The sequence below is a fragment of the Chiloscyllium punctatum genome, chromosome 10 (assembly GCF_047496795.1).
Source record: "Chiloscyllium punctatum isolate Juve2018m chromosome 10, sChiPun1.3, whole genome shotgun sequence".
Taxonomy (NCBI): Eukaryota; Metazoa; Chordata; class Chondrichthyes; order Orectolobiformes; family Hemiscylliidae; genus Chiloscyllium; species Chiloscyllium punctatum.
In genome coordinates, this window is record NC_092748.1 from 84,692,049 (window position 1) to 84,710,399 (window position 18,351).

The 18,351-nt window shown below is 40.2% G+C and overlaps 1 protein-coding gene across 3 annotated transcripts in view; it reads left to right on the forward strand.

Moving 5' to 3' along the window:
• Nucleotides 1-18,351, forward strand: part of thsd7ba (thrombospondin, type I, domain containing 7Ba) — a 908,760-nt gene that overhangs the window by 834,195 nt on the left and 56,214 nt on the right. For all 3 annotated transcript variants that reach the window (XM_072579697.1, XM_072579699.1, XM_072579698.1), the window contains one exon: nucleotides 8,050-8,223. In XM_072579697.1, the coding sequence (XP_072435798.1) occupies nucleotides 8,050-8,223 (174 nt within the window). The remainder of the gene's footprint in view (nucleotides 1-8,049; nucleotides 8,224-18,351) is intronic.

The following is an 18,351-nucleotide window of genomic DNA, read 5'->3' on the forward strand; positions in this document are numbered from 1 at the left end:
TTTTTCAGATGCTCTGGTTTCCTCCCACAGTCCAAAGATGCACAGGTTAGGTGGTTTGGTCATGATAAATTGCCCATAGTGTCCTGGGATATGCAGGCTAGGTTGATTAGCTGTGGGAAATGCTGGAATAAGTGTGGGATGGGGGTGGTGGTTGGGGTGGATCTCAGTGGAAAGCTTTTCGGAGAATCAATGTGGGACTGAATGATCCTGCTCAAAAAGAAAATTACCTTGAACCTGAAAACAGGCATCCAGACAAATCAGAAGACAGACTCCATTGTCCCCGAGCTCCCATTTATGAAAATCCAGCAATATCCAAGCTAAGAAGAGACTAATCAAGCAAAATTCAGAATTCTAAATTAACATTTGCTTTTAACTAAATAAAGCCTTTTCTCCTACATATAAGCATTTAACTGCAGTGACTAATTGGAAACCAGTAGCTACAAAATAGATTTCAGCAAGGTAATAACCTGTTCCTGCAGGTTGGCTAAAGCTGCTGCTTTGTTATCTGAATGTATAATGATGTCAGGTGCAGTGTAGTTCTCCTGCGGGTTTAAAGCTTAAAGGTCAGTTTTGCTTGCTTGGCTCTTTGCCTTAACAAACAGAACCACAGAGCACCAGAAGCATGCTGTGTCCAAAATGTGCATTAACCATATATTTTCTGGTTGTTGGACTCATAAATACAGACTTGGTGTGCACAGATGATTGTGGCAGCCACTTATTGCACTTTCAATGTGGTTAACTCTTAACTGGCTTCAAAAGGGTCTTGAAAGTCACTCAGTTCAAGGGGGCTGGAGGAATGGACATCAAATGCTGATCTTGCCAACAACAGTCATATCCCATGAGAGAAGAAATAAAACACTAATTTGATGTCACTGGTGCCCATTTGGAGCTCAGCGCTTCAGTCATCACCTCTCTTAACTTCACCCATTCAAACATGCGGCAGTAAAGAACATCTACCCCATTCATCAACCACTTACAGGGTCATCAACCATTCATAGGTCTTTGGCTGGTAGATCTCTAATATCTATTGCTTCAGGTATTTGATGCTTTCCCACAGTTCATTCAACTTGTAAAAATCTATATTAATTGATATGGCAGCTGTTACAGGAATTTTTATTGCCTTTAAGACTTCTGCACGTGGTAGTAATTTCCAAACATGTGTGCTCTATTAAGCATTCTGCCTAGAATAAATTATGAGTGGGGTGGATGAGCAGAGGTTACTCAGAGCAGGACAAGTGACTTAAGACAAAGGAGGAGCAGAAGCTGAGCTTTTGGCTGTCAGTGTGAAATCATTTGTGTGTCCCTATCTTCACTCTCTTCTTGGTAATCCTCTATGGCCTGGTCTGGTTTGATGATGCTTCATGGGAATCTGAAAACTAAAATATATAAGATTGAAATTATGTTAAGACGATAGAGAAGTCAGGTGTTTGCTTATACCTTGTGCAGCTTGTGACTCAGAAGAATGTTTTTAAAATAATTTTATTGTTACATTAGATGTGATTTTCACTGGCAAGCCTAGCATTTTGAAATTTAGATTTGTTTTATTGTCATGCATATTCAAATACAGTGAAAAGTTTATATTGTCACCATACAAGGCATCATTTAGGTACAAGTATTGAGCTACAGAATCTTAAGAACATGGTAGAAAGAAAGAACAAAGTTAAAAGTTAAACATTGCAGTAATTATTAGTATTAAATAAAGAAATAAAGCTAATGTCAAATATTATATTGGAAAGTACTTAGCCATGTATGGACTGCACTTCCTACAGGGGCTCCGATCCTCCTCTTTGCTGTGCTTTCCTCACACAGTCCATACCAGGAATCCCCTCATGGGGCCTACCATTCTGCAGCTGAAGAAACCACCACTCCTGTTGTCTCCCCCAGAGTATCGATTTCGGCCTCCCGCACTGCCATGGCTGACTGACACCAATCACAGATGTTGCCTTCTCTGCCAACTGCAGAGGCCATCCTGCCATTAAAAGCCAATGCCACTGCCACCATCTCAAGTCCTGTGCTGATGCCATCACTCAGCTCAGGACCCGCAATCACTGCTATCGGGTGTTTCTTGAAGGCTCACTCCTTATGTGCTGGGCTCACTGCCCTCATACAACTGCCTCCTGCCGCTGCTGCCATACATGCTCAGGAAGCCAGGCTTGCTGTCACCCTGTCAAGTCCGGCAGAAGGCCTCATCGTCAGCCGTCACTGAAGCAACCATGAGGAATGACTGCAGGCCACCCTGTGGCCTCCCGGAACCTCACCCGAAGCCTGAACTAGGTGTTGAGGCAGCACTAAACTGCCTTGACAGAAGCCACAAGGAACCTGAACTAATCTCTGCCATTGTTGCTAGGACTGAGTCCATGCTGCTGAGCCTACTTGTCACTGGGACCAAACACTTCACCAAGAGATAAGTAAAATAGAATAAAAAAGAAAATAAAACGAGAGAAGAGAGAGAGAAAAAATAAACAAACAAAAAGAGAAATGAATGGTGCAGGCAAGCCCCTCGCTCAGAAGCCCTAATCTGCTGCGCGGTTTTGCTCCCCATCCCTAATTTTACTTGACATAATTGGCTCACAAGGTAGACAAGTCAGAGGCTGGAAGAACACAGCAAGCCAGCAGATTCAGGAGGTGGAGAAAGTGAGGACTGCCGATGCTGGAAATTAGAGTTGAGAGTGTGATGCTGGAAAAGCACAGCAGAGAAGGCAGCATCAAAGAACAGGAGAATCAACGGTTCGAGCATAAGCCCTTCATCAGGAATGCCTCATTCTTGGTGAAGGGCTTATACATGAAACATCGATTCTCCTGCTCCTCGGATGCTGCCTGATCTGCTGTGCTTTTCCAGCACCACATTCTCGACACAGCATCAGGAGGTGGAGAAGTCAATGTTTCATATATAACCCTTCTCCAGAGCTGAGTGGCTAGTGAGGCTATTTCAGTCAGTATTTAAGCATCAATCATGTTTCTGTGGAGTCACACCTAGGCCAGAACAGGTGAGGATGACATATTCCCATGTATTTCCTTCCTTAAAGGCCATTAGTGAACTCGATGGTTTAAGAGTCAACCACAGTATTGCAAATCTGGAATCTCAAGGCTGTGGAATGATGGGCTTGTGGGATAAGGAAAAAGAGGATTAGGAATGAGGATGAGATCAGTGTTTCACCTCTGCCTATAACAATGGCCTCAGCTTTGATTAGCATCATTTTGCTGATATACCTGACATGTTGAATATTTGGCAGTGTGTAAAACCTGTGAAGTTTGGTCAGGAGCTTTGTGCAAGTGCCTAGTGTGTAGGCTAGGTAAAGCACATGAACTCCAGGCAAGAATCCTGATTGATAGAGATTGTTAGTTAGTTAGTGGTAGGTTGTGGTAAACTGAATATTGTACTGAATAATAATATATTACCAAGGCAAGTGGTGCAGTTAGCAGGCCATTGTATTTAAAATTTCATGCACTTGCCCTTGATGTGTGAGATCATTGAACAGCATTCAAAACTGTATGCACATCCTTGGGTTTCTTCTTGACATTGAATTCTATACCAACGTGCTCCCTCGATCTTTTGATTAGAATCACTTCCTGTATAATTCACTATATTTCCCAAATGACCCCACATTCTTTCTATCCCCCCAAAGCAATGCACCCTTTGCAAGCCAGCCTGAAGCAGAATGTTAAGTGGTGCAAGCAAGTTACTGCTGGGTGCAGTCAATGATCAGCACTGTGTATGCTAGCTGTCTAATATAATTATAAAGAGCAGGTAGCATGAAGTTAACATGTTGCATACATGTCAACTTACAGGTGCAGGTTCACAGCCCAGTACCTTGCACCTATTACCCAATTTAGCCCCCAGTGTGTTCTGTTGAAGTTGCTTTGAAATCAGAGGCCTGCGTTTCTGCATGTTTTCTTCTGTGGCTGACCTTTTCCTGTTTTCCTGTGGTCTGGGCTTGATGTTTGTTTTATTTTTGATTCTGTTTTGGGTCTGCTTGACTTCCAGTTGGTTTGTTATCTGTCTGGCTTAGGTATTTGAGGGTAACTTAAAATGTCTGGAAGCAGCAACGGTAGAAGCAACAATTTTCTTGTGATGCGCTTTTTAAACATATTGTTCAGAAACATGGAGGACAGGAGGAGATTCAGCTCCTGAGCTATGGCAATAAGATGGTTAAGGTGGTAAGATGAGCCTGGCAGCAGGCCATGTCATCACTCACATAACAGCGAAAAGCTTATGGCTCCATTGCTGGAAGAAATTAATGCTCTTAACAGGGTTATCACAAGATTGTGGGTGGCACAGTGACTCAGTGGTTAGCACTGCTGCCTCACAGTGCCAGGGACCTGTGTTCGATTCCAGCCTCAGGCGACTGTCTGTGTGGAGTTTGCACATTCTCCCCATGTCTGCGTGGGCTTCGTCTGGGTGCTCTGGATTCCTTCCACAATCCAAAGATGTGCAGGTTAGGTAAATTGGCCATACTAAATTGCCCAGTGTTCAGGGATGTATTGGTTAGTGCATTAGCCAGGGGTAAATGTAGAAGTAGTAGGGGAATGAATCTGAATGGGTACTCTTTGAGGGTTGGTGTTGACTTGCTAGGCCGAAGGGCCTATTTCCACACTGTATGGCTTCTTCTCCTAAAATAAGCAATTATAAAAAGTCAGAGGTGTCCCATATATAGGCAGTCATTTAATCTGGTTTCCATATTTTCTCCAGCTCTTCATAGAAGAACATACAATGAGACTATAAGAAATAGGAGCGGGGGTAGGCTATACGGCCTCTTGAACCTACTCACCATTGATTTCCCCGACTGATCAAGAATCTAACTCTTTCAGCCTTAAATCTATGCAAGGTTATTCTAATTTCTGATATGCTGGTGCACTGGAAACATGTCATTTGTATTATTGGTGATGTTTCTTGGTTTCTTTGTGTTGGACATTATGGAGGTGCTGTGAGATAAGTTGCCATTAAGAGATATCCCTTCAAATGTCTGTAATTCTTCACAGTGGTTAAATGGCAATTACTATTAAATATAAAAGTTAAGTGGAGAGGTAGACCATTCGGCTCATCTAACATGCTCTGCTATTTTGATCAGGTCATAGTTGATCTAATCATGCCCTCAACTCCACTTGCCCACCTATCCCACAATAACTATTGACTCCCTTGTTGGTCAAGACCTATCTAGCTCTGTCTTAGGAGCATTCGATGACCACCATGTCTGTTGCTCAGAGGGTCATGAAGTGGGCAAGTCTTATTTTGGGTGGAAATTTGACACTGTCATTTAGCCAAGGAACAAAAGAAAATATGTAATATGCTACAAGGAGAAAACTAATAAGCTTTTCAATGATGCACTATCATTGTGTACTTCAAACTGGAGGTCTTGCGTGACCAGCACTTTTATTTCCATGTTATACTATTTTTTTTTAACCTTTGGATTGTTGTAATTGGGAAGTCCTGCAGTTGTGAAGTAACCTGCGAATATGATGTAAATATTGGCTCTTTGGAGCAAGACATTACTCACCTGTTAAATTCTGATTGGACTGCTGACTGACTGGGGTGAATTAAATATTCTGTTCTAGTGCTATACTCATCAAGCAACAAAAAAAAAATTAACAAGAGTTAACCTTGACTGACAGTGGCAGCATGCCTGCCTGGAGCATAGCTGAGGTGCACCTGCAATATGTCAAATTTACCAATCTTCCTGCGGGATTGAAGCCTTCCCATGTATTGCCCCTATTTAAATTCTAGAGAACTGCTTTGGAGACATTCTTTGAGGATAATGTGCAATTGGATGGATGATTGTCCTCTCCTGTGATTCCTCACTTGTCAAAAATTCAAATAGTTCCTCCTGTTGATTCCTCTATTTCCCCCTAAGTATTTAGAGAAAACCTTCATTTACACTGAAGGCTAGGGTACCTTGCAAATGATCCTTAGATGGCTCACTGAATTTTGGCTGCACAGGACTTCTGCAGTGCTGCAGCAGTACAGATAAATGCCAGACAACCTTTGGCTTTAACTCAACATTTCTTATTGCTTCCTGTTTGTAGCTTTCTAGTAATGATGTGCTGTCCATGGAGAAGGCAAAGAGGAACTATTTCTTTCCAAGCTCCTGGGTAATTAAAAAAATGGAAAGTTTGAACATATTGCTCTAGTTTGCTGGGAACAGGTACCTACTTATGAATGAATGACACTTCCAACAAAGATAAATGAGCCACGTTAGTAGCTGTATCACTTACCTTGTTTGATAGTGTAGCGACTCGCATACTCAGGACAGTATTTTTTGAAAAATTCTTTCACAGAATCACATTCAGACTTTATGTGAACACATGATAGTTGAGTACAGTCTTTACTCTGCCAATTATCAACAATCTAAGGAACATACTGTTTGTTTTGATCAGTAAATCTCTGACGTGTGGTTTATGTCTTACATTGCTCCAGCACTGAAACTCTTAAACAACATTGCTCCACTGTTAGAGATGATTCTGTGATTGGGCTTATATTTGCTGCTGTTATGGCCAGACTCTGGATGAGGTTCCTCAAGTTATTAGGGGTTCCGTTGGGATACCCTAATGTGTCAAGCTCTGTGTAGATAAGAGCTGAACTGTCTATCCTTCTTTCTTCTTCAGCTGCTTTGGTTGTTTGCAGCAAGATTATAAAGTACTTCTTCCTTGTGGATACCTACCTCCCAGATCAAATGAATTGAAAGAGTTTTAGTGTTGCATAGAGTCATACTGAACAGAAACAGGCCCTTTAGTCCACCATGTCTATGCCAACTAACAAACTCCAAACTACACTAATCCCATTTACCTGCACTTAGTCCATTGCCTAGTATGCCCTGACATTTTAAGTACTTATCCAAATGTGTTTTTGAATGTTGTGGGAGCCTCCATCATGCTCTCAGTTAGCATGTTCCATATATCTACTCTCTGGATGAAAAATAAATTCTCAGATCTCCTCTAAACTACTTGGTCCTCACTTTAAACTTATGCCCTTTGGTCTTCGGCACATCTGCCATGAGGATGACATTCTCCAATCTACTCTGTCCATGCCTCTTGTAATTTTGTCAATCAGATCCTTTCTCAGCCTCCGCTGCTCTCAGGAAAATAAACCCATTCTATCCAGTCTCTCATTATAACTGAGACTTTTCAACCCAGGCAACATACTGGGGAATTTTTTTTAAAGAAATCAATTTAACCAGAGTTTCTTGTAATAACAAGCTAGTAACTTTATCAGTTCCTCAATGCAAGTAGAAATAGTAATGCAACAAATGCACACAGATGAGAAAAGAGAAATGGGTCCAAAACTGATAGAAGTTAGCTATACAAGTCCAACATAATGGGTAATTTCTGATAGTGGATCATCAGATAGCTAAACTGTGAATTTCAGAACTATTGGCATAGCTTTTGTCCATTTCCTTTTAACAGTGGCTGACAGGTGACACTCAGAATGAGAATCCTTGTTTTGTCCTGTTAAAGGAAAACTGACTAATTGACTTTAATATACACTACTTTACCCGTATTGTAGGGTATTTAGTGAGCTGTTTGTCTGTTACCTTTGCAGCTTGCTAGTGATTGAACCCAGGCTATTAACATGAGCTCCGCAGCTCACAAGCATACTGCCTTCCACTAGCACACACTTGTCCTTGTGTATTCCTAAAAGGAAAAGGCACAAAACACATGTCTAGTTGAGACTATTGTCTTTTATCCCATTATGTTCACAGTCAGAAATAACTGCCAGGAGATAACTGTTTGTGGTACATTTCTTCCCTTTTCAATCCATCCTGTCAAAGTTCCTTGACATCCCAGTAGGTGTGAAATTCTTGGATCTTGATCTCCAGTAAGCCACTGAAATTACACCCACAGTCATTTTGAGGCTGTATGCCTTTTTTTAAAACTTGTTATTAAATGATCCATATGTCTATAAGTGATCTGAAGTTATGATCCATCATCATGACACTATATGCTGCAAGTTAATATTGCTACAAGTTTAGAAATGGCTCATTCAGTGCATGCACGACCATTATTTTGTTCAGATGTGAGCATTGTTGTCATGAAATATTTCAATTGTAATACCAGGTGACTGTCACCTAACTGAGTGGTCTACATGGAGTTCGTGCCAGCTGATTTGCCTGGATGGAAAGAGATTTGAAACAATTGGTCGTCAAACCCGTTCCAGAGCTGTCATTGTTCAGGCGTTGGAAAACCAGGCTAACTGCCCTGCACAAATGTGGGAGGAGCGGCATTGCACAGGTGAGAACAAACCAAGAAGGTTGTTGCAAAATTTGCTTAAAAAATGTAATTGTCAAATTTATCATCAATAATTTGTAAAATAATTAACAATCAATTCAGCTTATTTAACATTGTTTAGTCAATGTAATAACACACAACTGGATTAAGAGGATATGAATCATGAAAGTCAAGATACATGAGCCCTGACAAATAGCTGTTTGCACCATTCAAATTGCTTTAATGGACCAACTATAATTTGGAATTGGTTACAAAGATTATGCAAAGCTTAATGCCTAATTTCTAGAATCTTTAACACTTTAGACATTAAGAATATATGAACTTAGCCTAAGATATTTACTTTTTTTTCCTTCCATCCCACAATCAATAAAATTTCAAAATTAGGCGAGGGATTTCTAGGAAGGAGTTGTTTATTTCTTATACTCACTCCATAATCATTTTGAGTCTTTTCTTGCTTGAGGCTACTGTGGGAAAACAGCCAATTTCTTGTCAAGGTTTCCTTGTTTTGCCAGATGGCAATTAATTTAATGAAAAATTGTTCTATCTTTTATGTTGCTTGTTTTATTTTCCTGTTTTTGACTATACTTGTAACATTTTTAATTTAGAGCAATATTTGTGAGGTTCCACATTCAGCAGAGATTATGACAGTTATCCATATCAGAATTATGGGTGTAGTAAGAGCAGAACCTAAAAAGAAACATATTAGCTAGTGTAGCCATGTTGTTTTTATGTATAGAATATAGTAAATCATTGATGATTAATATTTGTTATGAAGTCAAGCTTTATTTTGAAAAAATGACTTGATGAATTTATTACATGGATTTAAAAAAAAACTGAAGCCATTCTTGAAATCACTGTCGCAGAGATAGATGAACATTTGCACCACCTTACCTCCTACATTCCAAAAGCTGTGAAATGGAGTCAAACTTCTACAAATACCAGCCAAGAGATATTACCTCGAAAGAGGGTGAATGAGGCACTTGTCCTACTTTATTAGCAAAGTACTCTGATAATCATTTGGTTACTCAACTTAGTCAGGACAAACTATTAGAATTAACCACTTGGTCAAATGGAGTGCAGCTGTGAAAAGAATATGCTTGGGCATAATCTAAACATGAAGGGCAGGCAATTAGAATCCATTAATCATGACCAGATAGGATTGATTGACAGTTGGAGGGGGTCATGGGACAGTGTAACCTTTGTGTGTTAAAGCATTCATTCTCTCTGTAGACAAGTGCACAAGGAAATTAAAACCTGATGAAGCAAAATTCTGACTAGGCTGTGAAAGCTTGGAGTCAGTCTGTTGTGTGGCTATCCATATGTCCCAGGAAAGATATAATAAAAAACATAGAAACATAGAAAAAATAAGCAGGAGGAGGCCTTTGAGTCTGCTGCACTATTCATCAAGATCGTGGCTGATCATCCATCTCAGTAGACTAATTCTACTTTATCCCCATAACCTTTGGTCCCATTCACCCCAAGTGCTATATCTAGCTGTCTGTTAAATACATTCAATGTTTTGGCACCAACTACTTACCTGTGGTAATAAATTCCATAACCTCACCACTATTTGGGTGAAGAAATGTTTCCTCATCTCCGTCCTAAATGGTTTACCCCAAATCCTCAAGCTGTGACTCCTGGTTCTGGACACACGCACCATTGGGAACATCTATGCTGTCCAGTCCTGTCAGAATTTTATAAGTTTCTATGAGATCCCTCCTCATTTGTCTGAATTCCAGCAAAAAACAATCTTAACCTCGTCAATCTCTCTTCATATGTCAGTCCTGACATCCCTGGAATCAGCCTGGTAAACCTTTGCTGCACTCCCTTGAGAACAAGAGCATCCTTCCTCAGAAAAGGAGAACAGAATTGCACACAATATTCTGTATAACTGCGACAATACATCCCTGCTCCTGTAAAATCAACCTGGCAATTGCTGCCTCCAAAAGAAAAAAAACTGACCATCAACATTACCAATGCCCTAAAGCTAGATGCCAAATTCCTCTTTAATTACACCCCACTACATTGTCTTTAATTGAAATTGCTTAAGTTATCCTCAGATCCTGTAACTTATTTGGGTGTGTGCATGGAATTTGGAATGCATTTATTATTTTACTTAGGTCAGATAAAATACAATAAATGTGATTCTCTTTTCTTTAAAAACAAAAACCTGCCTAATGTGATAGTGTCAGAATTATGGGTGTGGTAACAACAGAACTAGGCTAGAATTAGAATTTCTACACTGTGGAAACAGGCTCTTCAGCCCAACAAGTCCACACTGACCCTCTGAAGAGTAACCCACCCAGATCCATTCCCCTACGTTTGCTCCTGACTAATGCACCTAGCCTACACATACCTGCACACTATGGACAAATGAGCCAATTCACCTAACCTGCACATTTTTGGAATGTGAGAGGAAATCAGAGCACCTGGAGGAAACCCATGCAGACATGCGGGGAGTGTGCAAACTCCACACAGTTGCCTAAGGCTGGAATCAAACCCTGGTCCCTGGTGCTGTGAGGCGCTGGTGCTAACTACTGTGCCAGTATGACTAGTCTGAGTAAACGTGCTATTTTTATGCATAGAGTGTAGTGAATCATTGAAAATCGATATCCACTATGAAGTCATGCTTTAAAAAAAATGATTTTCTGAATTTATTGCCAGGAAACCATCTTTTACGCATCTTTTGCAGTTAGACAACACAAACATGCAAACTAATGAATTAAAAACATAAGCAATTAGCTTGCTTGAGTGCTCCACCATTTAAAAAGACCCATAGCTGAAATTATTTTGGTTCCACATTCCCACTTCTCTTTCATAACTTTTGATTCTTTTGCATAACAAATATCTACTTATCTCAACTTTGAAAATATTCAATTAACCAGCCTCCATGCTTTCTGAGATAGTTACAAATTTGTCAATTAAGAGAGAAAAAACCTCATCCCTGTCCTGAAAGGATAACCCTAATTTTTAAACAGTGGTACCTAGTTTTTGACTTACCCACGGAGAAACGTTCTTTCCATATCTACCTTATCAAGATTGTTTAGAATCTTATCTATTTCAATCAAGTAAACCTTTATTCTTCTATACTCAACTATAAACAAGCCCAATATGTCCAACCTTTCCTCATAAGATAACCCACTCATTCCAGGTGTCAACCTAATAAACCTTCAGGGAATTGTCTCCAACTCATTTATACCTTTCCTTAAATAAGCAGACCAAAAATATACACACTATCCATGTTGTTTTGTTACTAATGTTCTATTCAACAGAAACTTAACATCCTTAATTTCATGTTCAAGTCCTAATGCAATAAAGGATAGTATTATACTAGCCTGCTTGTGGTACCTGCATACCAAGTTTTTTTGTGACTGATGCACAAGAACACCCAGATCCCTCTGCATCTCAGAGCTCTGCATTACTTTTCCATTTAAATAATACTTTTTTTTTCATCCTTCTTGCCAAAGTGAAAAGTATTATATTTTACCACTTACACTCCATCTGCTTGCTCACTGAACCTACCTATACCCACCTGGATCCTCCTTATGTCCTCTTTATCACATACTTTCTGACCCATCTTTGTGCCATCTACAAATATAGCTACCATGCATTTGTTCATAAGAACTAGGAGCAGTAGTAGGTAACTCAGCCCCTTGAACCAACTCTACTATTATATATAATCATGACTAATCTCATCTCAGCTTCAACTGCAACTTCATGCCTGCTGACCATAACCCTTCAACCCACTATTAATTAAAAATCTGTCTGTCGCCTCCTTAAATTTATTCAGTGTCCTAGTGTCCACTGCTCTGTGGGTAGTAAATTGAGAGGTCATTCCTACTCATCTCTGTTTTAGATCTGTTACACTTAGTCTAAAACTATGACTTCTCATTCTTGATTACCCGATAGGGGGAACATTCACTTTACATTAACTTTTTAAAATCCTATTTAACATCTCAGTTAGACCTTCTATCATCCTTCTAAGCTCTAATAAGTATAGGCCTAAATTGTTCAATCTCTCTCATAGGACAAGTCTTCCTTCTCTGGAATTAACCCAGTGAACCTTGTTTGAATTGCCTTTGATTCAATTACATCCTTCATTAAATAAGGGGACAAAATCTGTCGGCAGGACTCTAGATGCAGTCTCACCAATGCCTTGTACAGTTGCACAAACTCGTCCCTAATTTTATACTCCATTCTTTTAGCAAAGATGCCAAAATTCCATTTGCCCTCCTTATTACCTGCTGTACCTGCACAGAAGCTCTATGTCATTGATATAAATAGAAAGAAGCTGAACTCCACAGTACAGTGCCCAGTGGAATTCCACACATCACATTCTACCAATGAAAGAAAACATACTCTTTGATATTTTTGCCAGCCACCTATGCTTCTGTCCATGCTTATGGTTACCCCAATATTATGAGCTCTTAATTTGTGCAGTAACTTTCTATGTGGCAACTTATTTAATGCGTCTGGAAACACAAGTACAATATGTCTACAGGTTCGCTTTTATCCACAGCACAAGTTACTCCTTCAAAGAACTTGAATACATTGCTTTAAAATGATTTAAATTCACAAAACCATGTTATCCCTTCCCAATTACCTCAGGTTTTTCTGGGAACCCAGTTGTATCCTCTTTAATAATCAATTCTGAAACCTACCCCCATGACAGACATCCAGCTAACGAGCCTATCATCTCCTGTTTTATGCCTCCCTTGTGACTTGAATAAAGAAGTTATACTTGCTACAAAAACAGAAAGTGCTTGAGAAATTCTGCAGGTCCAGCAGCCCCTGTAGAGAGACAAAACAGGATTAAGGTTTTGAGTTCAGTGATCTTTCATCAAATCAGATGCTGCCAGATCTGCTGAGTTTCTCCAGCACTTTCTGATTTTTGCTTCAGATCCAGCATCTGCAGTTCTTTGTTTGTAGTTATATTTGCTACTTGATGGTCTGATGAAATCTTTTCTGAGTTGAATTAATTTTGGAAAATTAACACTAATGCCTCATTAGGTGCTACTTTTAAGGCCATGTGACAATATCTGTTGGAACCAGGGGATTTGTCCACCTCAAACTCCATCAGTTCATTCAGTAACATTTCCCTAGTCTTTGTAATTTTACCAAATTTCTCTCTATCTTTCACCTCCTGATTTACAGATATTTCAATTTTTTGCATTGTATTTAGTGAAGATAGGTCCTGAAATTTGTTGATTTCATGTGTCATTTCCTTATTATCTATTATTGACGTTCAGTTTTCACTCTCAGGGACTCACCCACTTCACTTACATTTTTGCTTCTTAAATGCCTGTAGAAACGTTTGCTATTTAGCTTCTATTTATATCAAGGTCTCTTCATACTCTAATTTCTTGCTCTTGATGAATCACACAGCTATTCTCTGACATTATTTATATTCTGTCTAATCACCTGACCTGTTGTTCAGTTTTGCATAATCACATACGTTTTCCTTTAGCTTAAAGCTTTCCTTAACTTCTTAGTTAACCATAGATGGTGAATGCTCCTTTCGGATTTTTCTTTGTAGCATGAATATACTTATTCTCAGTATTCTGAAATATCCTCTTAAAGATCTCTTTTGATCTATCCTCTAGTGTAAGATTCCAGTTCATTTGAGCTTGCATAGTTTTCAAGCCCATGTGGTTGCCCTTATTTAAGTTTAATATGCCCTCTCAGACCCACTCATTTCTTTTGAAACTGAATATAATATTTAATAACCTGTGGTCTTTGCTACCTAATGGTGCCTATACTCTGAGATTGTTAATTATGTCTGTCATATTACATATTACTAGGTCTACCATCACCTGCTGTCTGGTTGGCTCTAAAGTATCCTGCTCTAAGAAATTTTTCAAAAGCATTCTACAAACTCCTTAACCAGGCTACTATTGCCATTTGGATTGTTCCAGTTTATATTAAAATCACTTTTTATTATTGCAGGTCATTTATCAGAAGCACCCAATATTTCTGTTTGTATACTTTGTTCTATATTATAGATACTGTTTGTGTACAGCAATCCTTATGTGACTCTTTCTACAGTATTCCTGATACTATAGTCGATACTACACCCTGATTTTTCGAACCAAGGTCATCACTTACTACTGCACCAAAGCCATCCTTGATAAGCTGTGTTAGCCCTCCAGTTTTACCTACCTTCCTATATTTTTGAATGTAACATGTCCCTCAATATTCAGGACCCAATCCTTGTCAACGTGCAGCCAGGTTTCCGTAATATTTATTTTCTTCAAAGTGTGCAATCAATTTGTTTATTTGTTATGAATGCTATGCACATTCTGATATCAGAACCTTTCAATTTTTTTTTAATCTTTGTAAGTCTTGTCTTGGTGTATTCCTGGGTATATTCTCTTTGTCTCTTCCTGTCATTCTATGACCTTCAGTTTCAAACTTTCTGTTTTGCTCTCCTGCCCTGACTGTATCCTCTGATTTGGTATGTGCACTCAAAGTTTGATCTTTTAGTGAGACATAGCCCGATGGTTTGAGGATTTTGGAGCTAGTGTGGGAATTCAGTGCAGGAGGAAGAGCTGCTTTTTTGCTTGTTTTTTTTTGGTGCAAAGTTTGGAAAGCCTTTTTACAGGATCAGTTGAAACCCTGGATCAGGGGCCAGAACAAAAGAGTGACATTTTAGGAAAACCATAAATTCATTGGTTGATAATAGTTACTAATTTGACTATTATATGTTACTTTCAGGTCGAAGCTAAATAGGGAAAATATTTACAGGTTAAAAATCAAACGACCACAGTGAAATTTTCAAAACTCAAGTTAAGAACTAAGTAACTAAAATAGTGATGCAGGGCCAGGCGATGTGTTGTAACAGCATTATGTGGGAGCAGGCGTACCTCATTGTTGTTCATAGTGACCACGTCTGTAGCAATTGTTGATTGCTTTAGGAAATGTGGCTCAGAGTTGATGAGTTGCAGTCTAAGCTTCAAACACTGATGTAGAAGAGAGCAGTGAGAGTTTCCTGGACACGATCATGCTCCTTAGACCAACTACCTCAAATTCAGTCAGTGGTCAGGGACAGCAGTGTATGCCTATGAACAAGGCAGCCAGAGGGATTCAGGAGGTAGTGCTGAAGGAGCATCAGTCCTTAGGCTTGTCAAACAGATTTGAGATTCTTTCTCCCTGTGTGAATGACAGTGATGCCTGTAGACAGGATGAGCAAACAGAGAGCCATTCAAAAGAGAAGTGTAAAGAGAAACCTACTTGTAATTGGGAGCTGTTTAATCAGGAAAATAGGCACTGTTCCCTGTAGCCGGGATTGAGATTCCTGATGGCTGTATTTCCTGACTGGTGCCTGGGTTGTGGATATCTCATTCAAGGTTGCAGAAGAACTTGGAATGGAAGAGGAAAGATCCATTTGGCATGATCCACGTGGGTACCAATGATATAGGTAGAAAGTGGAAAGAAGTTCTGCTGATGGAATGTGAGCAGCTAGAGATTAAATTAAAAAGCAGAACCAAAAAAGTAATAATCACTTGATTACCACTTGAGCCATGAACTAATCAGCACAGGGCAACCTTTCAGGGAAGACATTGGAACAGCAATGGCAGGAGATTCTGGGGTAATTTAGGAGCCACAGCAGAAGTTCATTCCATTGAAGAATTATCTCAAAATAAGTGGTGGAGGCTGGTACAATTGCAGCATTTAAGAGGCATTTGAATGGGTATATGAATAGGAAGGGTTTGGAGGATATGGGCCAGGTGCTGGCAGATGGGACTAGATTGGGTTGGGATATCTGGTTGGCATGGATGGGATGGACTGAATGGTCTGTTTCCATGCTGTACATCTCTATGACTCTATAAGAAGAAACATACTAAGGGGAGGACGAGGCAACCATGGCTGATAAGGGAAGGCAGGGACAGAATAAAATTAAAAGAAAAAGCATACAATGTGGTGAAGGTTAGTTGGAGCCAGAGGATTGGGAAGCCTTTAAAAACAAGCAGCAGATAACTTTTTTAAAAAGCCATGGGGGAATAGGTGAAAAGTAAGCTAGTTAGTAATATAGAAGAAGATTGTAAGAGATTTTTTTAGTCATATAAAAGGTTAGAGAAAGGCAAACGTGGACATTGGACCATGGAAAAATGAGGCTGGGCAAATAGGAAAAAAGAAATGGCAGAGTAACTGAATATACATTTTGCTTCGGTTTTCACAGTGGAACTTCAAGACAGTCAGGGGGCAGGTGTGAGTGTAATGGCCATAACTAAGGAGAAGATGTTGGGGAAGCTGAAAGTTCGAAAGGGGGATAAATCCCTGAGTACTGGAAATTGGCTGATGTAACACTCCCGTTTAAGGATGGAGGGAGGCAGAAGGCAGGAAAGCATATGCTGGTTGCCTGACCTCATTTTTTGCTAAGATTTTATTAAGAGTAAGATTGCAGAGTACGTGGAAGTACATGGTAAAATAGGGCTGAGTCAGCTTCACCAAGTGAGGTCATGTCTGACAAATCTGATAGAATGCTTTGAGGAGGTAATCAGCAAGTTAGACAAAGGAGAGCCAGTGGACATGATCGATTTGGATTTCCAAAATCCTTTGATAAGATATCACACAGGATGATGCTTAATAAAATAAGAACCCATGGAGTTAGGAGCTAGGCACTGGCATCAATAAAGGATTGGCTGACTCGCTGAAGGCTGAAAGTGAGAGTTAAGTGGTTTTCTTTAGCATGGCAGCTGGCAACATATGGAGTTTGACAGGGGTCAGTGCTGGGACCACAACTAATCATGTTTAGATTAGATTAGATTACTTTACAGTGTGGAAACAGGCCCTTCGGCCCAACAAGTCCACACCGACCCGCCGAAGCGCAACCCACCCATACCCCTACATTTACCCCTTACCTAACACTACGGGCAATTTAGCATGGCCAATTCACCCTAACCTGCACATCTTTGGACTGTGGGAGGAAACCGGAGCACCCGGAGGTAACCCACGCAGACACGGGGAGAACGTGCAAACTCCACACAGTCACAGCCTGAGTCGGGAAATGAACCCGGGTCTCTGGCGCTGTGAGGCAGCAGTGCTAACCACTGTGCCGCCCACATAAGTATGATAGGGAGTTAAGGGATTTTATTTTTGTGCACCTTGGGCCATCCACACATTCCAATGAGCTCTCTTTCTTTGGCTTGCTAGTTGAGAAATTAGCCATAAGGATGTGACTAGATTAGATTAGATTACATTACATTACATTACATTACATTATAGTGTGAAAACAGGCCCTTTGGCCCAACAAGTCCACACCGACCCGCCGAAGCGCAACCCAAACATACCCCTACATTTACCCCTTACCTAACACTACGGGCAATTTAGCATGGCCAATTCACCTGACCTGCACATCTTTGGACTGTGGGAGGAAACCCACGCAGACACAGGGAGAACGTGCAAACTCCACACAGTCAGTCGCCTGAGGTAGGAATTGAACCCGGGTCTCTGGCGCTGTGAGGCAGCAGTGCTAACCACTGTGCCACCATGCCGCCCATTATACACTAATGTTATACACTAATGATCTGAACAATGAACTGAGGGCATTGTTACTAGATTTGCAGATAATAAAAGGATAGGTGGAGGTATGGATAATGTTGAGGAAGCAGACAGACTGCAAAAGGACTTGGACAGGATAGGAGAGTGAGCAAAGAAGTGACAGATGGAGGACAATGTGAGAAAATGTGAGGTTTTGCACTTTGGTAAGAAGAATAAATGGACTATTTAATAAACAGGGAAATGCTTCAGCAATATGAATCACAAAGGAATGCGGATGTCCTAGTTTAGGATTGGCTTGTGGTTAACGTTCGGGTTCAGTTGGCAGTTGGAAAGCATTCATTTGGGGAAGGATAGAATACAAGAGCAGTGATGTACAACTAAAAATATATAAGGCTTTGGTCAACTATATTTGTGACACCATGAGCAGTTTTGGATCCTGTATTGAAAAAAAAGATGTACAGGTATTGGAGGGATTCAAAGAAGTTTTACAAGAATGACTCTGAGGATGAAGCGTTTGTCATATAAGGAGCAGTTGAGGATGCTGGGTCTGTACTCAATAGAGTTTGGAAGGATGGGGAGTGGTGGGGTGATGATCGCATTGAAACTTACAGAATACGAGAGGCCTGAATA